General features: G+C 40.3%; 1 protein-coding gene across 5 annotated transcripts; it reads left to right on the top strand.

Moving 5' to 3' along the window:
* Positions 1-5: 5 nt before the first annotated feature.
* On the top strand, positions 6-26,358 carry LOC102149205 (V-set domain-containing T-cell activation inhibitor 1-like). 5 transcript variants are annotated; one of them, XM_070242738.1, is made up of 6 exons: positions 48-526; positions 6,263-6,666; positions 9,451-9,503; positions 14,742-15,146; positions 16,115-16,399; positions 25,821-26,354. In XM_070242738.1, exons 3-6 carry the CDS (start codon positions 9,452-9,454, stop codon positions 25,853-25,855), a joined length of 777 nt encoding a protein of 258 aa, XP_070098839.1. In that variant the 5' UTR covers positions 48-526; positions 6,263-6,666; position 9,451; the 3' UTR covers positions 25,856-26,354. The 5 variants fall into 5 exon arrangements, with proteins under 5 accessions (XP_014588167.1, XP_070098839.1, XP_070098841.1 ...); XM_070242740.1 differs by lacking the exons at positions 48-526; positions 6,263-6,666 and adding an exon at positions 6,689-6,774 and having other exon boundaries at positions 14,742-14,904; positions 15,055-15,146; positions 25,821-26,358; XM_014732681.3 differs by having other exon boundaries at positions 6-6,666.

Below are 26,358 nucleotides of genomic sequence, written 5' to 3'. Positions count from 1 at the left end.
CGCGGCGCGGAGGCGGGCCGCGGGCGGGGTGGGCACCGAAGGCCTTCCCGGGGCCCTCTGACCCCGGTCCGGTTGGGGCGGCCGCGCTGGTAGTCTCGGGAGGCTGTTGACTTGTCCACAGAGTCCAAGGCCGCCTCAGTAAAAGAGCCCGAAGACTGCTTGGCCGTCTGGCCTTGAGGGTTCGCGTGTCACAGCGCGCCGCCCCCTTGCGTCCCGGTTCGGGAGGGGGCCCCGACTCTGCAGGCTTCAGTGAGGACACAGGAATTTCGTGGTGATTCAGCTCCATTACACAAGCCCCAGGAATTTCAAGTCCCGGGATTAAGCAGGCCGGCTTCGCTATGCAGGGACAGCTGGGCTGGAAATCAGAACCCCGGGGCCTGCTGTGCTGTAGCCTCGGGTCCTTGGACCAGGGATTTGATTTCAGTTTCTCGATCTGTAAAATACGATAATACTTGCCCTGCTTGCAGGACAGGATTTTTTTCTCTTTTTTTTTTTTTTAAAGCAAGATGGCAGTAAGGTATATCAAGTAAGGACGTTTCGACATTTTAGCTATAGAAGCACTTCTGTGGTTTTTGGTTTGAATTATGGTCGCTAGAAATGAATTTGGGAGTCGTGGAGGAGATTCGTTAATTTGAGCGAGCTCAAATTAATTATTAGTTGAAGAACTCAGAAAGCATTGAGATTTTACTGTAGGTTAAAACTGCCGTTTAGCTGGGGAAATCTGGACTCTGGCTTGGATTTAGTACTTTTAATTAACATATTTTCTCCCTTGTCCTAAACTCAGTCTTTTCTGAAATTAGTTTGTATAATTTTGAAAAGTCTTGAACAGAAATTAGAAAAGTATTTAGCTTTATTTATTTATTTTTTTACAAACGTTATGCATAGAAATGTTAAAAGATTGTGTATAATCAATGAGATTAAATTGCTTTCCTTCTAAAAAGGAGGTGATTTGTGTGAGAAGCTTTATGCCTCTTACCTGCTGCCAAACTTTAGTTTCTGGCTGAGTAATAGTTGTGGGAAGATAAACTTTGTTAATTTAAACCAGGAATAGAATGTTTTTTAAAGCGATAGGGTTTCCTGCTCTTGAAACTTGTTTTGAAAGGGACGTTTTAAAAATTAGACCTTGTTTTGGATCAAGATCACATTCTGGCAGGAACCCTGATATGTGAAAATCGCAAATATTTAAAATAGTTCAGTTTTATTCTTTAAAAAATGCTTCTGTGGTAAAAAAGTGACAGGAATGTAATTTAAAATACAGAAAAATAATTCGAGTGTGATTCAGAAATAGAGTTAAGATTACCAATTAATGAAATTAAGGGGGAAAGATGGAAATAGCCTCCATAATAGAGAATGAAGCTACCTGATAGGAAGTTTTGAAGAAATGTTTAGATTAATGTGAGAATCCCCTCATTGCTCATTACGAGAAGCCCTCTCTGTCTCAGCAACCATGGATGCATCTCTTAACCTTGCAGGCACATGGGTCTAAATTAAGCAGCTTCCCCCAACACTATATGGTGGGCCTTGAAACTACCCAAGCAGCCTGGAGAGTTCTAAGACCCTCTTGGAGGTGAAGGAGCTTTGGGGGCTTGGACCTTCGCGGTGATGGGATGTCTTGTGGCTCCCTGAAGGAGATGCCAGAGAGGCAGTGGGATGCTGGAGAGTGTGAGGGAGGCAGAGACAACGTAATGCATTATCCAGGGAAAGAGATATGGGTGTTAGGGAATTGGGAAGGTGCATGGCATAGTTGTCCTCTTATCAAATCTTCACCATTAAGCTACTCTTGGGTCAAATTGACCATATTTCAGGATGTGTCACCTGACTAGAATGTTATCGAAAAAAGAAAGAAGATCAAATGAAGGGCACTTCCTCCTTCAGCCACCTGTCTGGGTTTCCTGAGGGCAGAAACTGTGGGTATTCACCATGGCACTGCCCCTGAGGCATAGTAGGCACTCAGTAAATCATGTGTGAATGAAATAAATGCATGAGTGGGTTTTGGCATACCTGACTAAGATGGCCCCTGGTTGCCTAATTGACTCCAGAAATCAAGAAATAAACTGTGGAGAATCCTTTCATAAACCATACTTGCTGGGAGGCAACGTACTGATATAGTTAAAGCGTGGGCTTTGGCTTTTATCAGATAGAGGGTTCAAATCCCACCTCTGGAAATTAGGTTTCTCTTACTTAATCTTGATTTTTTTACTTAATCTCCTTAAGCCTTGATTTCATCATTTGATTATGAAGAATATTATGTTTCATAGGGTCATTATAGGGCTTAAGTCTCAAGTGCTCAGCGTAGTACCTATCACGAAGTAAATACTCCATAAGTAGTGGCAATTATTATTAACAGTAATAGTAATAGTAGTTATTGTTATAATTATTACTCTCTCCTGCATGTTAGATTGTGATCAGGGTAAAGAGAAATGAAATTGAGAACAATCTTTACTCATGATGGCTCTCTGCTCTGGACCATGCCATGTTTTAGGGATTAAATTTGAGAGATTGATGTGGACTCTCCTTGCCCCTGAGTCTCGAGTCCCAAGATCTATGTTTATTGTCCTGTCTCCTAGTTATATCAAGACATTATGGCTCCCAAACTGGATTTCTACCTGTCTTCCAGCCACCTCTGGTTCAGATAGCCTTTCTGCAGCACTGCTTCCACTATTTCAATCCATCTCTCTTCCTCCTTCCCTGACCCCGTGTCTCCTCATTAGTTATCAGGTGAAGGCCAGTTGCTTAGCCTGGCATGTAGCGTTTTCAGTTATTTCCATTGCTGAATCCCTCTCAGTTTGGCTTATCCAGTTTGGCCTGGGATGGTTTAAAATTCTGCCATCTTCCTACAACTGTAGTCCAAATCTCAGACAACCACTTACTCTCTGTTTAAGGCAGCATTGAAGGCAGAGGGAGCTGTAGTCTTACTATCCATCCTGAGAAGGCATCGGCCTCTCTATATACAGGGGCCTGGAGTGGGTCTGCAGCCAGTTTGTCATTTAAGGTCTACAGTTTGGTTATCATTAACAGTTCCTTCTGCCTCAGTTTATCGTTACTGTAGAATTGATAGACTAAGATTAATTGGTAGATTAAGCTTTTCTGAGTATCTTTCCCCAAACCAATCTTTATTGAAGTTTGCTCTCCCTTTATTTTGAAGATTCAAATAATGATGTGACATTTTTGGATGGGTGTCTTTGGCGAAGCATTTATTAGAGCTATAAAAGCATCCTCATGACTGCTTCCATTGAATTCACTCCATTTATGGTTTTTCTCACACTGGTGAGGTGTTTTCCTTGGTGATTGTTTTGGGAATTTGAGTGGCTGTAAATCTTTTTAATTTTTTCCGCTTGTTCAGTCTATGTTCCACAATTGTGTTGTTTTACCTTTTCACAGATAGCTAGTCATAACAACATCTAATAAACAAGCTAAAGTACTCTTAGTCACCAATTTATTCATTTGCAAATACTCATTGAGCATCTCTTGTGTGTAAGAAACTGAACTATACATTGGAAATGTATAGAGACAACTAAAAATAATAGCTGACATTTATTGATTGTTTTCTAAGTGCCAGACACTGTCCTATGAGCTTTGTAGTCATTATTTTATTTAGTCCTCATTCTATAAGGTAGGCATTATTATCCCCATTTTACAGACAAGAAAACTGAGATGTGGGAAAATTAAGTAACTTGCCAAGTCATACAGTTATGATGGGGCTGGATACCAAAATAGTGGAATATGACTCCAGTGTTATGATTTTGTCCAAATAGTCATTGCCTTCAAGAGACTTAGAGTATAGTAACAGATTAAACATGAACCCATTAAAAAAACAAGTAATCCAACTTAAAAATGGGCAAAGGATCTGATAGACATTTCTCCAAAGAAGATATACAAATAGCCAATAAGCACGTGAAAAGTTCCTCAATATCATTGGTAAATGCGAATCAAAACCACAAAGAAATACCACCCATACCTGTTAGGATGGCTAGAACCAAGATAGATTTGAGTGCCGGTGAGGATGTGGAGAAATTGGAATCTTCGTACACTGCTGGTGGGAATGTAATATGGTGCAGCCACTTTGAAAACAGTCTATTTCCTCACAGATTCAAAAAGTAGAATCACCATGTGACCCAGCAATTCCACTCCTAGATATGTATCTAAGAGAACTGAAAACATGTCCACACAAAAACTTGTACATGAATGATCATAGCGGTGTTATTCATCATAGCCAAAAAGTGGAAACGACCCAAATTTCTATCAACTGATGTATAGATAAATAAAATGTGGATACCCATACAGTGGAATACTATTTAGCAACAAAAGTAAATAAAGTACTGATACGTGTTACAACATGGATAAATTTTGAAAACACATAAGTGAAAGACCTCAGTAACAAAGGATCACATAATGTATGATGCCATTTATATGAAATATCAAAAATAGGCAAATTTATAGAAACAGAAAATGGATTAGTGGTTGCCAGGGGCTGGAGGAAGGAACAATGAGGAGTGACTGCTAATAGGCACAGAGTTTCTTTTTAGAGTGATGAAATGTTCTAAAATTGATTGTGACGGTTGCACAACTTGGTGAATATACTAAAACCATTGAATTATAAACTTTAAGTAGATGAATTGTGGTATGGTATGTGAATTTTATCTCAATAAAGCTGTTACAAACCCAAAGTAACTAAAATATAAAGGAGCATTTGATAACTGTCATACAGAGGCATAACCAAATACTATGAAAATTCAGAGGAAAGAGACCATTTCAGGCCGCTGCAATCAGGAAAGCCTTCATTGGATGGTGGAATTTTGATATAAATGGGGTGAGGCATTATGAAATTGGGGGAAAGGAAAAGAAGAGGTATTTCTTGAGAAAGAATGGCAAAAGCAAGAAGGAAATTACAGCATGTGTCTAGGAAATGGTGAAGGGTCTCATTTGGCTGGTGTGCTTGGTGCTGGTATAGCCAGGAATTGCCACACTTCGTAGAATATAGGAGAAAAGATTTAAAATTCTAAGTATCCCCCAAATCTAAGGTGTACTGTTATGACGTGGTGTAAAGGAGGAGTAAAGCTTGAAATGATAAGTTGGTCTAGATCATGGTGGAGAGGTATGAATACCAGGTGGGGAGATCGTCTCTGCTTCTTTCCTTACTGGAAGCTCTAAATCCCATTTCCTCATTAGCTCATGTAGACATACATGAAAAGACTGCCAGGCTTGGTACATTCAGGAAAAGACAGACTGCCAGGCTTGGGGGAGTCAGTGGAATGTGGCATCTGTAGAAAAAGCCTTATTTCTGAGTACAAAGTATTCTTCAAGGTTTCTCAATACTGTGGTAGCGTCAGGACGTTCTTCCTCTTCCTCAGGGTGGAAGTCAAGACTCGAGCCCCGTAGCATAAATCAGAAAAGTGATATGAATTGATAGCAATTATTTCATTCCATTCCCCAGTTCTTTTATTGAGCATACTATGTGAAAAATCTATGCTATATGTTGTAGGAGCTTTAAAAACAAGGCATCCCTCAAGACTTCAGGTTAATGGATGTAGCTTTAAGTTTATTTTGAAACTTCACAGGTGTTTCCTTCACTTAGCCACTAAAAGTGATTAGAGGAACTGAGAGGTTCCGGAGACCCAAGGTGAGGGACTAGCTACTCCGTTCACAGTCAGGTGGGGTGAGGGATACAGGGTGAAACTGTGTCAGGCCCTGATTCCCAGCAGGAGGCCTCCTGATCTTGTGTTAATATTATCTGCTCTGTTCTAGTAAGTCTGTTTACCAGAAGAAATGTTCCTTCAAACCCTTGTCTATAGCTCACCTGGGTTGTGTGCTGAGTATAAGAACCAGGTCAACCCAGTTCAGACCCAGACCCAGTAATCCATGTGCTGGGGGGGGGGGGGGGTGGAGAGGGAAGGGCACCCTAATAAAGAGCTGGCCACTACTGAACTTGAGCCTAAAGGTAAATTGGAAAGATTTGAATGGGAGGCACAAACCATCCTTATCCCTAAGAGGAAGAGAATAGAGAATAAATTTCATTTGCTTTCCTTCCTCTGCCCTCACACTCTGTACCACATCATGTATGTAAGGTCTTTCTGTCCATGTCTTTATTTTTCTGCTTATAAAGTATTTATTGTAATGTAAATGTAAAAGGTTATTATAGGAAATTCAGTCATGTGATGAAAACAATAAAATCACACATAACCTCACCATCTAAGAGTAACCACTGCTAACATTTTGGTGTATTTTCTTCCTTTTCTATATGCGTACGTTTTGTCCCACAAAGTTGAAATCATACATACGTGTAAACATATATTAAGTTTTATATTTTGATTTTTCTCACTAAAAATTATATAGTGAGTATTTTCTGTTATTTAATTTTTCTTCAAAAATGTGATTGTTTAAAACAAGCTCAGAATGATGCCCCACTGTTGGACATCGTGGTGTTGTTTTAGCTCCACTCTTCCACCACAATTCCTTGCAAACACTTTTTTAGCCAACAAATGCAGCTATAAGAAATATTAAGTCTCACGGAGCTCTTTGCCAAGATTTTGCCGCAACAGCTTGGTAATAACAGTGTCACCAAGCCTTCTCCCTGGGGGCTGCCACACAACTGTGCCTTCCAAGACGTGCTGACTCCACCTCACTTGCTTCTCACCTGGCTGATCAGGGAAACCAGCTGTGATACAGGTAAGCTGTTTCAATAAAGAGACTGTTTATTTAGGAGAAATAGTTGACCGGAGAAATCTTGACTGAACTCAAGAGCGAAATGACGGATGAGGTGACTGAAGCGTTTAGGTATCTACTCCTACTGTCTCTGGTCCCTTTACACTTATGTCTCCACATAGAGCTGGTTCATAGACTTCTCATAGTTTTTCTGTAAATGAGAGGTGAAAAGGGTACAAGTGCTGGAGGAATTCCAGGATGTACTGCTGAAATTTTCTGTTTTGGCGTAGTTGATTGTTATCTTCAGCACTATATGAATTTATTTTTTCTTTTTCCAGTTATATAGTGAACCTTTGTAAGAACGTTATACTAAATTCAATTTAGTTCAGTTAATGCAGTAAACACTTATTGAGTGCCTGGAACATATGGAGCACAGTGATGGATGTATGGAAGACACGGAGGACTTAGCCCTGCCTGTAGGAAACTTACAGTGTGGTAGGGGTGATAAGATATGCGTGCAAATAGCTAAAAGTAGACCAGGTTATATGAATATTTAATGATGGAGAAGTGCTTACAAAATAGTGTCATGAGGAAAATTAAACTGGACGCTAACCTGTGTATACAAATTGAGTTGTCTTAAAAGGTGAGCATATAAAAGACTGAAAGAGAATACTGCAAAATGGTAATATTGGTTGTCTGGCTGATGGACTTAAAAGTAATTGCAATATTCTTCTTTGTTCTTTTCTATTTTTTCAAACTTTTTTTTACAATACATCTGGGTTACTATTAGAATCAGTAAAAATAAGATTTATTAAACAAGTGAGAGTACTATATAAAAGTACAAAATACAGTGGAAGCGCAGAGGAGCAAAGATTATATCTGACTGGGATGGGGAATAGGGAAGGCTTTAGAATTTATGTCTTTCATAGTGAAAAATTTTCCATCTTGGATATAGATAATGAAATTTTATTGAGTTGAAAAGGAATATTATATTCCTACCTTTTTTCCCTATGACATTTGACTATAATCTCTCTCTGTTAACTATCTATAGCTCTATTAGCTGCTTGCTGGAATATTACGTTTTAAATTTTATGTTATTTTAGATGTGTCTTTAAATTTTTTTACTACATCTACCACAGAGAGAGATTTTCTAAATCAATAGTTGTCAGTCACTAGCTGTATACCTAGTGAGGGTATACAGACTTGGTGAAGAATCTCTCCACTTGTCCCACTGACCCCAGAAATGCTTTATTTGGTCCTTGATCAGCAAGGGCTGCTCCTTAATCCTATTCTTCTGAAGACTTCTGTGCCTGTTAATATTCAACCCACAGAGCACATATTCTCCAGGGTCTAATAGGCCTCAAGGAAAGAGACATTGTAATATTCCACAAGCCATCTGCTCTGTCAGCCTCTGAGCTTCCTGTTCTCTTGGTGGATGCCCTGGGTGATGAGACTTCCCATGGTGTGTGTGAGTTGCAGGTTTGTCAGGACAGAATTTAGGTGACATGCACAGAATTCAGCTATCCTGAAAGGTGAGAATCTTGGTTCTGTTTGATGCTGGATGAATTATTTACCCTCTCTCTGCCTAAGTTTCCTTGCCTATAAAATAGAGATAATAATGGTATCTACTTCACAGGCTTATACTGAAGGTTAAAATTGGCATTTGTAAGCATTTGAAATATAGTTGCTGTTATTATGCTGTATCATAGACCTAGAGGATTGTGGTGGGGTTTTTTTTTCCTTAATAGATAACAGGAGGAAAAGGAGACAAGAAAATATGCTGAGAGGGTATGATAATCTTACCTTTCTTTCTTTGAAATAGTAAGGGATAAAATAACATGTAAAGAAATAAATCCATACAAGGTGATTCAGGCAACGACAAAAGTATGTTCAAGATATCCAAGGGGGAATGATGCACTGGCTAAGAGATCAGGGAGGGCTCTGAGAAGAAGTGCTACTTGGGCAGAGTTTTGAGTGATAAGTGAGTAGTGAGATGTAGCAGATGAGGGTGGTGGTGATGGGGGATGTACCAGGTGCGGAGGGTTTAGACAGCACCATGACTTAGGGATGGTGCTGGTGGAATTGAAGTGTGGTGGGAGTAGTGAGAAATGACACCAGAGAGGAAGACGGGATCCAGCTCAATAGTAAGACTGCCTTTACCTGAATGTAGATGTACATTTGTGTCAGGGCTTCTCAAAAGGGCTGAGCATTCCCCAAGCCCTTTATCCCACCCCTTCCAGGGCTGTCCTAGGCTCATTAATACCATTCCCATTAAAGTGCAGCCCTGGCTGGGCAGACTCGTTTAGTTCTGTCTCTATTTTGGTTATTTTTTTCCATTTGGGAAGCATCACTTCATAACTTCCCAGATACACCTGTATATCTACCAGTTATACCCCCTCTACTGCTGACTTTGCCCCAGCAATGCCCAGAAAGGCCAGCAACAGTTGCCTGGGAAGCCGTCACTGTCCCCTCAAATATCATCTCAGGGCTGACTCTGATCCAAATGAATTCACATGTGACTCACCTAAAAAGACAGATTTGCAGACAGATAGAGTTCCAGGTTCACATAGCAAATCGAAGAAATCTGCATAGGATCAAACTGAGTGAACTTGACTCAGTGGGCATCCCACGTGGAATTCTGAGGTGCTGGAAACCTCTGTTGGCTAAAGGTGCATCTGGTGGGCGTGAAGTTTAGAGGTGGTGCCTGTGGGGCGGTTCCTCGGACTCAGCGGTGGTGGCTGCGTTCTGCTGGCCCACACTCTTTCTTGGGGGAAGCAAATTTTCTGCCTTTCTTTTTGTTCCTTACAGAATGTCTTTCTTTTTGGCGACTGTCAACATACTTCTACTTGTTCATGATGCCGGTGAGTCACTTTTCAAAAAAACTTTGTATTTCTGAAGCAGCTTTGGGATAGTGAGGAAAATAGTGATTTGGAGATTAAAAAAAAAAAAAAACAAGCAAATGATTTAATCTCTCTGAACCTCAGTCTTTTCATTTGTTAGATGAGAACAACAATGCTATATTTGTTTCGCAGGAAATGGTGAAGGGCAGATGGGAAAATATAATAGACACAAATTGTAAAGCCTTATTGTTTATTCTATTTTTGTTTTTTTGAATGAGAAAAGCCTCCCCACACTCCTAATGTGGTTTGTCTATTTGAGGCCATATCTGGATAACTACACTGATTCACATGTATAATGTGAATTCCCTCAACCAAAAAAAAAACAAAAACAAAACTAGACACTCTCTCTGACTTCAAGTGACTCTGACAAGTGCTGATTTAGAGTATAGTATCACAAAATATTTGAAATCAGGTCTGTCCTGAAAAATCTGGATGAGCAGTCAACACAGGGTTTATATAACTCTTTGTACTCAATTCTTCAAAAATGTTGGGATGAACAGTAAATAGATGTTCAAAATGTTAATGTAATTCAGCTACCAAAAGTATACATGCAAAAATTTCTTTTAAAAAAACACATGTATCCCAAACCTGTAATATAACTATTCCACATAGTGATCAAACACATTTATAGTTTCAGGCATATGTCGTCTCTCAGGGACTGATAGCAGTTCTGCCAGTCTCTGAGAGGTGGAAGCAGCTTGAAGGCATCCTCTGGCTCCATAGATCTACTCAGGAGTTAGTGCAAGGCCTGGTCCACCCAGATTATGTCTACTGACTCTTTTCTTTTGATGCTTGGTTACTCTGTGTGCGTGTGTGTGTGTGTGTATGTGTGTGTGTGTGTGTGTAGAGGAGGCAGTAAGGCAAAGTGAGATGGTAATCCACTCATAGTCAGGAACAACCTAACAAAATAAAGGAATGGGTGTGTATGTAGGTGAGAAAGAGAAAGGTGTGTCAGCTTTAATAATATCTTACATTTTATAGCAATATTGACAATCTACTACTATGTACAAGGTACTAGAGTAAGTGCTTTAGATATAATATCTTTCTAGAGTTTTCAAAGTGTGTTCCCCATTATATGATTTTTGCTGAGCTTTTGCCTCAGCTTCTTGGCCTTGGGAAGCTAGAGACATAATGGTCTAGAAATAATACAGATTGAAATAGACAAAAGTTATTCAGATTCAAGTAGGACCATCTGCAGACATAAGTCAGAAGTTGGCTGTTCTATTACCAATTACATCATCAGTAAACCATGTTTCATGATTCATTCGCTAGGGCCTTTGGATTCCTGAATCTGTGACCCTTTCCCTTGGGGCCAGAAAGAGTACAGCTATAGCAAGACCTCCTGGGTGTACTGAGAAGCTAGGATCAAGGACCCATCATGAGTCAGCTACATATTATTATGAGAGAGATTGGGAATAGGGGCAGTTTACCAAGGTATCCACCCATCTGGTCCACTCCTTCTGTCCCTCTGGAAAATGACTGAGCCATGTCATATAAAAACAGTCCCTAAGAGCCCAAGGTATTTCATAACAACCCTGGGGCAGGTGTTCTTACCCTAGTCATACATAAGGAAACTGTAATTCAGAGAGATGAAGTAACTTGCTCGATGCCAAATGACTAGTAAGGGAGATTTAGAACTAGAACTTGGATTTACAAATCTTCAGACGAGGATTTGTTGATAACTATAGTCCACTGCTTCTTGTTTATAACCGCATCAGACAAATAACAATTTAAGCAAGAAAGCACTTAGTTTTTTGTATGCAAATCTGTCCTTCTAAAGGTTATGTGAGTTGTTTCTCCCAGCCTCCTTCTTTCCATTCTCATCTGTCTTCCTTTATATTCGTTCAGTCACTTATTTAATTAGTCATTGACTCATTCATCAAACTTAAAACAAGTGCCTACTGTTAGAAGAAAGAACATGGCTCAGATGGAGGGCTCCAGAGCCAGCCTGCCAGGGTTTGAGTAGTAGCTCTACCACTCACTAGCTGCGCGTCCCTGAGCAACTTACTTCACCTCACTGTGCCTTGGTTTTCTTAGAGGTCAACTGGGGAATGTAATAGTACTTAATTTCAGTGTTAGCATGCTGATTAAATGAATTAATTTGGGAAGAGCTTTTAGAATGTGTCTGGCACATTGTAAACACTTAATAAATGTTACCTTATATATTAGTCAGATTCTCCAGAAAAAGAGAACGATCCAAAGCTATATAAAGAGATCATGTGATTATGGAGGTAAGAAGTCCCAAGATCTGCAGTGGGCCAGCTGGAGACCCAGGAAAGTGATGGTATAGTTCTATTCTGTGTCTGAAAGCTCAAGACCCAAGAAGAGCCTATGTTTCAGTTTGAGTCTGAAAGCAGAAAAAGACGGCAGTCTCACGTCAAACAGCCCGCAGGAGGAGTACCCTGTCACTCAAGGGAGGGTCAGCGTTTTCGTTCTATGCAGGCCTTCAACTGATTGGATGAGGGCCACCCACATGAGACAGGACAATCAGCTTTACTTGGTCTACCAATTCAAATGTTAATCTCATCCAAAACACCTTCACCTACATGGCCAGAATAATGTTTGACCAAATATCTGGGCACCCTGTGACCCAGTCAAATTGACATATAAAATTAACTGCCATGCCTGATCCTTTTTTACTGTATCAAGTCCCCGTGCTAGGTACTGGTGAAACAGGACGGTAAAGATATGGTCTCTGCTCTCTGTGGACAGTCTATGGCCAGCCCCACCAATAGCCACGTGGTTGCTCCTTCTGGAATGAGCAGATTGCATCTATTACTCAGCTGGAATGTCTCCTTGGAATGGCTTAGGAGCGTCCTTGCTTACTAACTTTCACCATTTAGATTTTCCCTTGGTGCTTCACCTATCTTTTCTTCTATTTCATCTCACCTCTTTATATCAAACAGTACCTTTACTTAGGCTCGCATTGGCCAGCTCTTCTTCCTTTCTGATGCTTGTTATCTACACAGTGTCTGCAGGAGAAAAAAATGTTGCCTTCTTTTTTTTTTTTTTGCAGGGAAGTGATGCAGGGTCGGTGAACCGAGGAGTCGAAAGAAAGATTTCTCAGACTCTTAAGATCTGGCAGTAGTGCTCTTTTATTTAGAGAATAGAATAGCAGGGGACAGGACCCATGGGCAGTCAGGCTGCTGCGTGGGGACAGGGCCCACGGGCAGGAGGAGCCACTGCTGCTGCTTCTGCTGCTGCAAAGTTGGGTGGAGAGTAAGGCTAAATTTAAGGCATAGGTATGTGAGTTATCTCTTTACAAAACAAAGGATATGTAAAAAAGTTAAAATGGTGTCAGTGCCTGTAGGGTCCGGCCATTTGGTGGTCCCACAAATTTTAGATAAGAATCAAACCGGATTGAGTAAATGGCAGAAGTCACCGCTTGAATTTTATCCTCAGCTAAAGACAAAGGAGGATTTGGGGGTGGGGGGGTCAGTTACATGAGGTTGCCAGACAGTAACCAATTTAAGTTCTGGCCTCTGGCATTGATTAAGAGTTTCTAGAGATAAGGCCATCCCCCTTCTTCCTGGCACAGAGAGGGAGGCATCTTCACAGATAGAGGTTTCCCTTAGAAATGTAAATGTTTCCCAACAAAGGGACAAGCAAATTCCACTCCTCGGAGCCTGCTTCTCATCTGTAGTTTTAAAATTAACCAGCCTAAAAATCCTCATTATAAACCGTTTTAAAATTAACCAGACTAAAATTCCTCATCAGGAAGGATTCGCCCTAAGCTAACATCTGTTACCAATCTTCCTTTTTTTTTTCCTCTCTGAAGTCCCCCAGCGCGTGGTTGTATATCCTAGTTGTAAGTCCTCCTAGATCTGTGTGAGCCAACACCACAGCATGGTAACTGACAGAGGGGTGGTGTGGGTCTGCCACCAGGAAACTTACCAAAGTGGTAAGAGCGCCAAACTTGAACATCTAGACCATCAGGGCTGGCTCAAGATTGCCTTCTTATTGTAGTCTCTACTTTCATAATGCTTCAGTTTCATTATTCAGTCTTACTCAAATTGGGAATTTAATTAGTTTCATAGGCTCTTTTGAGTTTGGTTAACTATTGGGGCCAGCCCAGTGGTGTGGTGGTTGGGTCTGTGCACTCTGCTTTGGTGGCCCAGGGTTCATGGGTTCAGATCCTGGGAGCAGACTTACACACCACTCATCAAGCCACGCTGAGGCAGCATCCCACATACAAGATAGAGGAAGACTGGCACAGATGTTAGCTCAGGGACAATCTTACCTCACTTAAAAAAAAAAGTTTGGTAACTATGACCCAAAAAAATTTTTTTAAACTCTGCAGCATCTTATTTTTTTCTGTAGTGCTACCAGTATTTTACTTTGTGACTCTGAACAACTTTGCTTCCTGGCTTTCAGTTTTGTCTTTTAGTAGCAGAGACATTTGACAGAAGAATTCTGACTTGGAAGCCCAATTATCAAGTAAATTAGAGAAGGATTGTTCTGAAGTGGTTAAGGGAGTGGAAATCTCACTGATTTGGTCTTCCTTTGGCTGTCAGTGGCAAGATTTAAAGATTTAATCAAATTCTCTCAGCTTTTTTCCAGCTCTAACATATCAGGATTCTGTTCCATGTCATGAGTCTATGAGTGGTACATAGGGCATAGCTGTATTCCTCATATCCTCCACCTGCTTCTGTTGATAACTCTGCCCAGACCAGTAGGTTGAATGGACTGATTTACTGAAAATCTGTTTCTGCTTTCTGATGTGCCTTCCTGGACTGCCAAGACTAGAGAGTAAAAAACTACATTTTGAAGACTCCTTTGCACTTTGGGCTCTGGGAATGACATAAGCTCTGCCGATCAGATTAAATTGGCAACTAATGTAGGTGGGAGAAAGGTAACAGTGCCTGAGGCATCCTTTCTTTTGCCAGCGTGAATCTAGCAGGTGCAGTTTGGCTCTGGAGCCAATGCCTGCAGTGATGACTTCCTGATTTAACAGCTTCCTGATATGGCAGAGGCAGCAGTTCCACTGGCAGACCAGCTCTGCAGTGGTGTCCTGAGCCTAACGTAATGTGGGAAAGGACAGAACACATGTATTGCACGTCTTATCTTCCATGCTTTCTTTGGGCTCATTCCTCCAGCTAGAGTAATTTCTTTTATCTGTTATTAACCTGAATATAAGATCTGAGTTCACTGGTCTTTATAAGTACTTTGCTAACTTCATTTCTTCTTTGATGTTCTCAGTGTCTACAGAAGAGTTACAGGCTCACCCTTTCACTGATGTTACCCTCTCCTGCCATTTCTCCTTTGTGGAGGGCCCAGAAAATCTTGAGTTTTCTTGGGAAAGAGAAGACATCAAAGAGGAATATGAGGTAGAGGATGATAAAGAATATTACCACTTTTTCAGGTACTATGATTTTTTTGAAGTTTTCTCAAAGCTGGTTTACCAGTTTCACAATAACACAGAGCAACTAGAGGATCAAAACTCCTTGTATGAGGGAAGAGTCTCTGTAGATCGGGCTGGAATTTCTGAGGGGACTCTATCACTTTTATTAAGAAATGTGGATTTCATGGATGAAGCTATCTACAAGTGCTCAGCCATCACACCATATGGAAGAGGCGAAAGTACAATTAAGCTAATAGTAGAAGGTAAGGGAATTTATTGGATGAACTTGGTTTCAATCTCTGTTTTTGCTCACAGCACTAAATTCTAAGTTTTCTCTTCTGGTGTTCTCACTTTTTCTCTTCTCCTCAAATATTATAGGCTCTTCTCATTCCCCTCATGAGAGTCTGCCATTTGGAATGGCAATTTATCTTAGCTAAAAATATTACTCTGAACCAAAGTTGCTGTTTCTACACCTGTCTACATCATTCATTCATTCAAATAAGCAGCAAAACATAAAAAAAAAAAAAAAACAACCACTGGCCTTATCCCAAACTCACCAAACAAATTGTAACACTGAAAACCCAAAATTTTTCATCACATAATACACCTACATGAAAACTCTGAGATATGTGTGTGGTTTAGTGAGAAGAGCCCTGTGTTGGGGGTCAGGAGGTTCTAATTCTAACTCTGGATGACTTGGACAACTCATTTAGCTATTCTAGGCTTCATTTTCTCACCTTTAAAATGTAGGATTGGATAGGACCAGTGGATCTCCATAATGCCCCAGGGATCCTCACCCTTCCTAGGGTTACATAGAGAGTGGTCTTCTCCCCACTAGAGATCTCACGAGGGTAGAGGGAGGCATGGCAGAATTCCTCCAGAGTGAGAGTTGGAATTGATGGGAAGGTGGTGGTGAGAATCATTTGATATCTTCTCTGATTCTCAGTAGGGTATCTGAGGTCCACAGAGAGTCTGAAATGAACCCCTCAAAGGGGAGAAGATTCCAAAAATAAATACAGCAGTGGTAGGTGAGACCTGAAGGGCAGGAGCATATGTGTATCCTGATTTTCTCTTGCCATGCCTGGATCTAAATTTTAACTACAGTGGACCTCAAGATATGTTGCCTACATAAGGGTTAATGTAAAAACTCAGGGCAAGATTTCTGCTGGCCTGATCCTCCTGGGTCTGGGATAAAAAAGGATCTAATTGTTTTGTTGTTTTTTCCAACCAGACTCTGAAATGCCCCAGGTGCAGTTTGATAGGATTAATGATGAGGACGTGGCCATGTGCATCTCCAAGGGCTGGTACCTTGCACCCAATGTGACCTGGCTGGACCGGGCAGAAAGGGATCTGAGCAACCACAGTACTGTGGAGGTCCTGGAGGAGCAGATGAATGGCTTCTACAGGGTGTTCTCCATCCTGAAATACCCTGTCAAGTTAAATGAGAAATATGTCTGCCGCATAACAGAGACAGATGTGAACAACCAGCCCTTCAGAATCATACGCAAGTACCCAAGTAAGTGAGTGGAAGTTGGGTGTATTTCACCACAAAAAAGTCATCATTCTTTAATATTTACTGAATGCCAAATGTATCAGGCACTCCTGGGCACTTTGGAGAGTAAAAGAACCATGAGAAACATAAGCTTGTAGGCTGAGGCGAGAGAAGGTGGTGAGGTGAAGTCTCTGGGTTTGAAAAAAAAAACACTTCAGGGACTGACAGCTTTCACCCTGATCGACATGGCTGTTGCTCTTGGTGAGGCTTCTGTTTCTCTGCTAAGGACATCAGCTTTATGATGTGACAGAATGTCTACTCATAGCTATCATTTATCAGCCTCTCACCACATGCCTGGCCCTTTACATATGTCATTTTAAGTCCTTGCCTCAACCCTGCAAGGTAATGGTTATTGCTCTCCCCTTCCTATATGAGGAAACCAAGTTAAACAATTTGACTAAGGACATGGTTAATAAGCACAAGAGTTAGGATTCAAACCTATTTTTTATGAATCTAAACTTCATGTAATTTATTTTCTTATACCACATAGCATTTATACATCTAATGCTATACATTGCATGAATAGATCTAAATCATATATTTGAACCTGGGTCTAACTGCTTAACAAAGGCCTGGGTACTTTTCCACTCTAATATGGTTGACTCAGGGGCATTAAGTTCCTGTGTTATAGCATCCAGAACCTCAGGCAGAGCGGTTGATCTGTGCTGCCATGTATGGCTCCACCTGCCTCTCCTTCAAAGAGGAAGGTGATGATGATGAGTAAACTTGTACCATAAGCTAATTCCTTCTACTTTCCTGTGTCCCTAACTTAGATCCTTTCTCAGACCTTCTTGGAGGGTCAGATCTAGCAGGGACTTTAGCTGTCGTCATCTACTAACCACAGCATGCAGGAGTGAGGAAACAGAAGTCCAGAGAGCTGAGATAGTTGTCCAAGATCGTACAGCCTCCATATGAGACTTATTAAGGGAGTCTGACTTCATGCAAAAGTTGGTTGGTCACCTTTCAGGTCTAGTCTATATGGTCCTGGCAATTAACTGAAGCATTCAAAACACTTTCGCAATCCTGGATCTCCCAGTAACTGTGAATACTGTACAACTGTTAAATTATTCACTAAAATTTTTAATGACCTAGGGAAAAGCTCCCAATGTAATTTAAGTTGAAAAAAACATGTTGTAATCTAGTACGTGTAGCATGAGCCCAAGTTGTTTAACTGTATGCAGATTAAAAAGAAAGGTTATAATAATTGTTATTAACAACAATTACTGGTTACTTCTGCATGATGGGATTGTAGGCAATTTTTATTTTCTTCTTTGTACTTTTCCGTCTTATGCAACATTCCATAATGAACGTGTATTATTTTTATAGTCCAGAAAAGCTATACTTCAAAAAATCTTTTTTAACATCTTTATGAAATATAATTCACATGCCATAAAATTCATACATTTGAAGTGTACAATTCAACTGTTTTAGTATATTCTCAGAGTTGTGCAACCATCACCACTACCTAATTTTTAGAACATTTTCATTACCCTGAAAAGAAACCCCATACTTGTTAGTAGTCACTCTCCATTCCTCCCACCATATTCCTCAGTCCTAGGCAAACACTGATCTGCTTTCTGACTATATAGATTTACCTATTTGAACCTTTCATATAAATGGAGTTATACAATATGTGGTAACCTACTTCTTTCACTCAACATAATGTTTGCAAGTTTCATCATGTTATAGCCTGTATCAGCACTTTACTTATTTTTATTGCTGAATAATATTCCATTGTATGGATATATATAACACATCTTATTTATTCATTCATCAGTTGATGGAAATTTTGGGTTATTTCCACTTTTTGGCTATGATGAATGATGCTGCTATGAACAATGGTGCACAAGTTTTTGTGTGGACATATGTTTTTATTTACCTTGGTATATACGTAGGAGTGAAATTGCTAGATCATATTGCAACTATTTTTTAATCTTTTGAGGAATTATCAGACTGTTTTCCAAAGTGGCTGTACCATTTTACATTCCCACCAGCAGTGTATGAGGGTTTCAATTTCTCAACACCCTTGTCAGCACTCATTATTACCTGTCTTTTTTATTTTAGTCATCCTAGTGGGTATGAATTTTATCTCATTGTGGTTTTGATTTGCATTTCCCTGATGGCTAATGACGTGCTTATTGGTGATTTGTATATCTTCTTTGGAGAAATATCCATTCAAATCCTTTTCCTATTTTAAAAAAATGGGTTATTTATCTTTTTATTATTGAGTTATAAGACTTCTTTATATAGTTTGGGTACCAGTCCCTTATCTAATATATGATTTGCATATATTTTCTCCACTTATGTGGGTTATCTTTTCACTTCTTGATGATGTCCTTTGAAACTGTAAAGTTTCTGAATTTCATGAGATCCAATTTATCTATTTTTATTGTCACTTCTGCTTTTGGTGTCATATTTAAAAAATCATTGCCTAATCCAAGATCACAAAGATGTACTCTTATGTTTTCTTCTGAGAATTTTATGATTTTAGCTCCTATGTTTAGGTCTATGATCCATTTTAAGTTAATTTTTGTATATGGTATGAGATATCATTCTTTTGTGTATAGATATTCAGTCTTCCCAGGATCATTTATTGAAAAGACTATTCTTTCCCCATTGAATTGTCTTGACATTCTTGCCAAAAATCAGCTGACCATAAATGTCGGGTTTTTTCTGGACTCTCAGTTCCATTCCATTGAACTATGTGTCTATCCTTATGCCAGTACCCGACTGTCTTGATTACTATAGCTTTTTAGTAAGTTTTGACACAGGGAGGTGAGTCCTCCAACTTTGCTCTTCTTTTTCAAGATTGTTTTGGCTTTTCTTGTTTTAACATTTCCATATGAACTTTAGGATCAGCTTGTCAAATTCTGCAAAAAAGACACCAGGGATTTTGATAGGGAATATGTTGAGTCTATAGATCAATTTTGAGAGTACTCTTATTTTAGCAATGTCGTCTTCCAATCTATGAACATGGATGTCTTTCCATTTATTTAGGTCTTCTTTAATTTCTTTCAATGATGTTTTGTAGTTTTCAATGTTTAAGTCTTGAACTTCTTTTGTTAAATTTATTCCTAAGAATTTTATTCTTTTTGATGCTTGGTGTAGAGGATTGAAATTGGCCACCTCAAAATGTGTCTCTTTGGCTTGCTTATTTTTAAGAACAAAAGACTCTGAAAGAAACTTTGAACTTCCCCCTAACTTCCTAAAAGAATTTAAGATGCAAGACCTGTTCCAGGAAGGGGCTAATACCATAAGATAACATTGTCTATAGCAGGCTCAGTAAACACTTGTTTAACAAACATTTACATTTTCATCTCCATGTAAATTTCTTTCCTCCCCTTTCAAGCCCCAAACCACTACCCCCAACATCCTCCTTTGTCTTTAGCTGAGAATGGTATTTAAGGTGGTGGCTCTATCCATTCTGGCAAGTTGCTCAGCTTTTCTAGGTTTCTCCCATATTCTTCTTTTTCAAAATTGTTTTGGCTATTCTGTATTCCTTGCATTTCCATATGAATTTTATGATTGGCATGTGATTTTCTGATCAAAAGCTGGGATTTTAACAGGGATAGTGTTGAATCTGTAGATCAATTTGGATAGCATTACCATCTTAACCATATGATGTCTTTTGACTCATGAACATATGATGTCTTTCCATTTATTTAAAGGTATACTTTTTAAAAAATGTAAATAAAATGTGGAGGCCCTGAGGTTAAGAGAATTTGGAGAGAAAAAAGACTGGTATGTGACATACTAGAGAAGCGAACTCAACTTTAGTATTAATTTTGCTACTCTCCTACTGTTGAAGCATGTAATGGCTCAAACCCAAACTCTAGTTGGAGTCATTCATCTATTAATTCAACAAATATTGGTAGAATGCTTAATCAGTGCCAGACGGTGCCAATAAGATAAACAAGATAGACGTAGTTCCTGCCCTCATTCAGTAGACAAGTTAGTGGGGAAGACGTAGATTAAGTGAGTGAACACTGCAGAGTGAGGGGAGTTAAGATGGAGAGAAATAGGGGACAGCAGGAGCATGCAGAGGGCCTCTTCCCCTGGTTTAAGAGGCTAGCATTGGGTAGGGTAGTGGCTCTCCAAGCAGAGCCCCAGACCAGCAACACTGGCAATATCTGGGAGCCTGCTGGAAATGCAAAATTCAGGCCCCACCCAAGACCTACTGAATCAGAAACCCTGGGGGTAGGCCTATGTTTTAACAGGGCCTCCAGTGATTTTGACCCACTCTCAAGTTCAAGTACCACTGATGTAGGGCATTGGCCCTCAAGAGTGGTGAAGACACTCAGGAAATCTCTGGCCTCTCCTCCCTGTGAGGATGTGGTGCCATCTCCTCAAAGCCATGTGCAGCAGGCAAGGAAAGCAGAGCACCTGGCTCCTTGCCCCACTCCAATAAAATAAGACTAACTAGACAGACTCAAGAGATTTAAATATCCTATTTTGAGTTTTCTTTTCCTTTAAAGGAAAGAAAAGAGGGAGTTATTTATTCCACAGGTTATCAAGCCTTTCCTATATATTCAGGAGTAGTTACAGGTCTTTGACCATTGCAGTGGGTCACAGACTTTCTTTTGAGACTAGAAGAAGGTGTTAATGAGTTGACTTCAAGGAATTCCCTCTTTTATGTCCCTCTAAATTTCAACACCTAAAAAAGGTCCTGGAAATGCTTAAAAGGCCCCCATATTTTGCTTTTCTTCACCTCCTTTTGTGGACTTATTTGTATAAGGCCCTTTAAGATCTGACATATGCCTGTTTTTCTAGCCTCGTGGCTCTCTATTTTTCAACACATGGCTGTTGCTCATTGCTCTCAGCTTACTGACTCCTCGTGGTTTCTAGGTTGTGTGTATTTTTTAATTCTGCTGAGCCTTTTTAGAGACTCTGGCCTATGCTTGGAATACCTTTCTTTTCTTGGACTGCCTTAGGGACTCCTGCTCATCCTTCAAGATTTGGCTTAGACTTTAAGCCCTTCTTAACTCTCCTACTCTCATTTCCATTTGTTCAATATTTCATTCATTCATCAAATATTTGTTGGGCTACAACTCTGTGCCAGATACTCTTTTAGGCATTGGGGATGCAGCAATGAACAAAACCAATCCCTGCCCTCATGGAGCTTACATGCTCCATGTAAGAGCATGTAAGTGGGGAGAAATGGACTGTAAATAAACAGATCATTAAAACATGTGTATGCCACTGTATGAGTCCATTTATGTGAAATACAAAAATAGGCAAAATCAATCCATGCTGTTAGAAGTCAGGGAATTGTTCCCCTTGGAGTGTGAAAGGGGACTAGTGGCTAGAAGAGAGAATGAGGAGACTCCAGAGGTGTTGGTAATATTCTGTTTCTTGATCTGGGTGCTAGTTACATGGCTGTATTCAGTTTGTGAAAATTAATTGAGCTGCACACTTATATGCGCTTTTCTGTATATATATTACATTTCAATATAAAGCAAAACATATTTATGTAGTATATCAGATGGTGAAGAGTCATATAGAGAAAAATAAAGCAGGGAAGGCAGATTGGAAAAAGGGGAGTTGGGGGGAAGGAGGTTTGCAATTTTAAATAGACTATCTAGAGAAAGACTCACCAAGTGGTTAAATTTTAGCAAAGACTTGAAGGAGGTGAGGGAGCCAGGCCTTGAGGCGGGCAAGGGCTGACAGATTTGAGGATCAGAAAGGAGGCCAGTGGTTGGAATGGAGAGAATGCATGCGAGAGTATAAGAGATAATATCAGAAAGATAACAGGAGGCTGGATTGCGTGGTGCCTTATAGGCCGTTGTAAAGCTTTTGGCTTTTGCTCATACTATAGGAAGACATGGAAAGCTATTGGAGGGTTTTGAACAGAGGAGTGAAATGATCTGACTTATATTTTAAAAGTATCTTTCTAACTACTTTTGAGAAAAGACCCAAGAGAGGCAAATATGGGAACAAGGTGACCAGTTGGGAGATTGTTATAATAATCCAGGTAAGAGAAGATGATGATTTGGTCCAAGGTGGTCGTAGTGGAATTGGTGAGAAGAGAGATGGAATTATGTATATATTTTTGAAGGTAGAGCAGATAGGATTTGCTGACAGATTAGATGATGATGTGAAGGAAAGAGAGGAGTCAATGATGGCTAAGGCTTTTGCCCTGAGCAACTGGAAGAGTGGAGTCACCATTTATTCTGATCAGGAAGTCCTGGAGTTTGGTTTGGGATGTATTAAGTTAGAGATGCTCATTTCAGGTATTTGAGAGACAATATTGAGTAGGTGGTTGGATATGAAATTGGAGTTTAGGAGAGAGGTCCAGCCTTGAAACATAAACCTGGGAGTTGTCAATCTACAGATGGTATATCAAATTATGAGACTAGATGGGATTGCCAATGGAGTCGTCATAGGTGGAGAAGAGTAGGGTCCAGACACTGAGCCTCCAACATTTACAGGTCAGGGCAATGAAGAGAAACTAGCAAACGAGAATGAGAAGGAGTAGACAGTAAAGCAGAAGGGAACTGAGGAAAGTGTCATGACCTGGAAGCAGAACGAAGAAAATGTTTCAGGGAGGACGTTGTGGGATCACCTGTGTCAAAAGCTGCCGATGGCTCAAGTAAGATGAGCACAGAGTAGATCATTTCAGAGAAGGAACATAGGCAACTTTTGGGGACTGAGAATAGATCACTGGACAGTTAACATAGAGGACAGTTTGTTTCAAAAGGGAGCAGCAGAGAAATGTGTATCAACCGAGTAAGTTATAAGGTCTTGTTTCTCTTCTTTTTTTAGATGAGAGAAATAACAGCATCTTTGTATGTAGATAATGAACAAATGGAGAGGGTAAAGTTGATGATGCCGGAGATGGGGAAGAATTACTGAGTAATGGTCTGTCAGTAGGCAGAGGGTATGGGAGCTAATGCACAGGTAGAAGGCTTTGCCTTGGGAAGATTATGTAAAAGGGGGTAGGATAGTACGTGGGCAAGATGCAGAAATGTGAGTAGTGTGGGAGCTTGTGGAAATTCTCTTCTTGTTTCTAATTTTCTTAGTGAAATAGGAGGTAAGTTGTTAGCTGACTGGGAGGCTGGGGATTGTGGTGTTGAAGGTTTGAGGAGAAAGTATGAAATACTCATCTAGGAGAGTAGGAGAGATTAACTAAAGAAACATAACAGGCTTCCTGAGCAGTACTAAAGGCACTTTTGAGGTTCACGGTTGTGAATTTAAAGTGAGAACCCTCAGCATGGCTGTATGTTTTTCCCTGGTCACATTCACTTGCTTATGTGTGGACACAGAATGGGAGGAAAGTCAAGTTAACCAGATGTTGGGGTTTTGCCATGCAAGTATGACAAAGGAAGACAAATATGTGCTAGAAAATGATGACAATAATCAATCAATCAATAATAATCAATGGGATCTAAGCTGAGTTAGGACGGATGAAGGATAAAAAGGGGAGAAAGGAAAGTGAAAAAGTGGTGGGATCAGTAGGTTTTAGGTCTTGATGGCAGCCAAAGAATTTTTAGAGTTGGGTACTAGAGATAGTGAGCTGCAAAGATGAAAGGTAGTGGTTGGAGAGTTTCAGTGCTTGAAATTGAGGCAATGGAGTGGTTGTGGTTACTGCTAATGATAAAGTCTAATTCTAATCACGGGGAAGGTGGCTAAGATAACATGGAAAACAAGATCCTTGGAGGAAAGGAGGTCTAAGTCCAAAGGAGGTCAATGGATGGATCATATATGAAATAGTAACAACAAGAATTATGACAGAAGTAATGTTGGACAGCTTGACAGAACCAGCAGCTAAAACCAAGGAATGTTGCTGGGGAACAACAAAGCTTGTAACATAGAAGGGTAGTGAGTGGAAAAGTCTAATGAGATGAGATTTTAAGCTAGAGGTGTGTAGAGAGGAGGGAGGGAGAATGATCTCGAAGGCATAATGAGAAGCAAGGACTTCACTTGCCCTAAGTGTATGAAGGATGCTGGAAAGAAAACCAGCACTACTTGAAAGGGCAATAGGAGAATCAATTTCAGTTAGAGCAAGAAGGTGAAGAAAATGTTAACAGAAGAAGTTGAGAATAGAAGGGGTTTGCTGATAATTGATAGCAAGTTCCAGGGGGCACAGTAGAAGGGTTTCAGAAGTTGGGAATGGGTTGGAAATGGGGTCAGAAAAGGGAAGGTACAGAGCCATATAGGGCTCAGAGTCCATGGGGTGAAGGAGACCCTGGGGGTCTTGGGCTTCTTGTGGTGTTAGACTTGAATAGAGAAAAGACATGAAGAAATTAGGCATGCTGGTTTCAAGACAGACGCTGATGGCAAAGCTGTGAATGGTGTGGGGGGAAGAGGGAGCACATAGAATTCTCAAGTCCTCTTTTTACTCTCTGTGATGGAGGTGTGGAAGCCAGGGTGGCAGACTTCTCTGGAACACGTGCAACTCGGGGACTCCCTTTTGATTCTTGTAGGTGATGGCGTGAAAACTGGAGAAAGAGAAACAAGATAGCCACATACAGCAGCTCAGGTTGTGCGTATTACAATTCAAGGGTGCTCCATTTATATAGACTCTGATGTAACTGGCATCCCCGGGTGAATGCGATGCGACTGCCCTGGAAAAACACACTCTCCATAGCACCTCAAACACATTATATTTACAAATTTATTGCATTACTGAAATTCATTATTATTTATCTTGTCACAAGACTGTGAATCCCTCACAAGCAGGAACCATATTTCCCTCTCTCTCTTTTCTGGCTCCTAACACAAAGTAGGCTCTTGGAATAGGTGTTAGCTCTTAACTCCTGAGTCTTATCATCATGCTCCCCGAGATGCAAAGTAACTTGCAACCTTGAAATGGAAATGCACGATCTGATCTCCTTATTCCTTTTCTCAGGAAACATCAGGGCATCCTCCTCTCTTCTCTCACTAAGGGCTCACAGACTAGTAATCACACTCTGCAGTCTTTCCTTGGCCTGGGATGAGTTCCTTTAGAGTATCCTGGAATGTGGTGGGATTTGCCAACTGATGACATAAGCTCCTCTTACACATGTCTCAGCTCCACAAATCAAAGACACAGGAGTGCTATTCCAAGGCCCTGCACCTGGTTCACTTGTTTCCCTTCTCTCTCTGAAAATTGGTAGGAAATATCTTACTCACTTCCCCTTTCTATTTTGCTTCTCTAATTGTTCCCCAAACAATATTGTTGAATTAATGAATGAGTAATTGGAATTTCGCCCTACAAATGAAAGAGAGCTGCTAGTGGTGTATGAGAGATATTTAGGGCTACTGCTCTTAGAAGGAATGGAGAGAATTCATTGTTCACAGCTGTTCTTTCCTGTGTGACTTTCAGAAACGCATCGTAGCTGAATGCAGGGTTTGCCTCGAATACAGAACTCTGATCTACCATGTTTCCTTTCTTTCTTTTCTCTAGGGAGAAGGTATCCTCATACCTCTGACTACCGTTAAGAGATTTGAATCACATCCACCCAAGGACCAAACTGTCCTGCCTTTAGCCACTGGAGCTCCTGGTTTTCTCTTGAGGATGATATTCTTTTCGTCCTAGGCACCTGTCTGTCACAAACAGAAAAAAGTAAGGAAATAACAGGTCCAGTGTGTTAGATGTTGACTAAGACTATAGGAGCTCCCTTATTTTGTCTCTCTTAGGTCTGTATGTTAAAGTCTTGTTGTTTTTTTAATCTCTAATTCTCTGTTTTATTTATAAGATTTACTTTTATTTGAACTTCTGCCTTTCACATGTTAAGTTCTCTGGGTAAAACTTAAAAATCTTAACTGCAAAATGAAAGACGATTAAAAGCTGATGAACTATCCACTCTGTGTATTTCACTGACGTGGTGCATTATTGGGGAATTCGAGGCAGAGCGTGTTTTCTCTAAGCTAGATTTTCTGTGTTTTGGTGATCATGTTACTTGGCACTTTGCTGATACAAAGGAGAATCTAAGAAAGAGACA

The sequence above is a fragment of the Equus caballus genome, chromosome 19 (assembly GCF_041296265.1).
Source record: "Equus caballus isolate H_3958 breed thoroughbred chromosome 19, TB-T2T, whole genome shotgun sequence".
NCBI lineage: Eukaryota > Metazoa > Chordata > Mammalia > Perissodactyla > Equidae > Equus > Equus caballus.
This window is presented reverse-complemented; position numbering and strand designations above follow the sequence as displayed.

Coding starts and splice junctions, on each gene's coding strand:
- LOC102149205 (XM_070242737.1), top strand. CDS start 6,746: ATGACGGATGAGGTGACTGAAGCGTTTAG. Junction 6,775..9,450: donor GAGGTGACTGAAGCGTTTAG/GTATCTACTCCT, acceptor TGTTCCTTACAG/AATGTCTTTCTTTTTGGCGA. Junction 15,147..16,114: donor AATTAAGCTAATAGTAGAAG/GTAAGGGAATTT, acceptor TTTTCCAACCAG/ACTCTGAAATGCCCCAGGTG.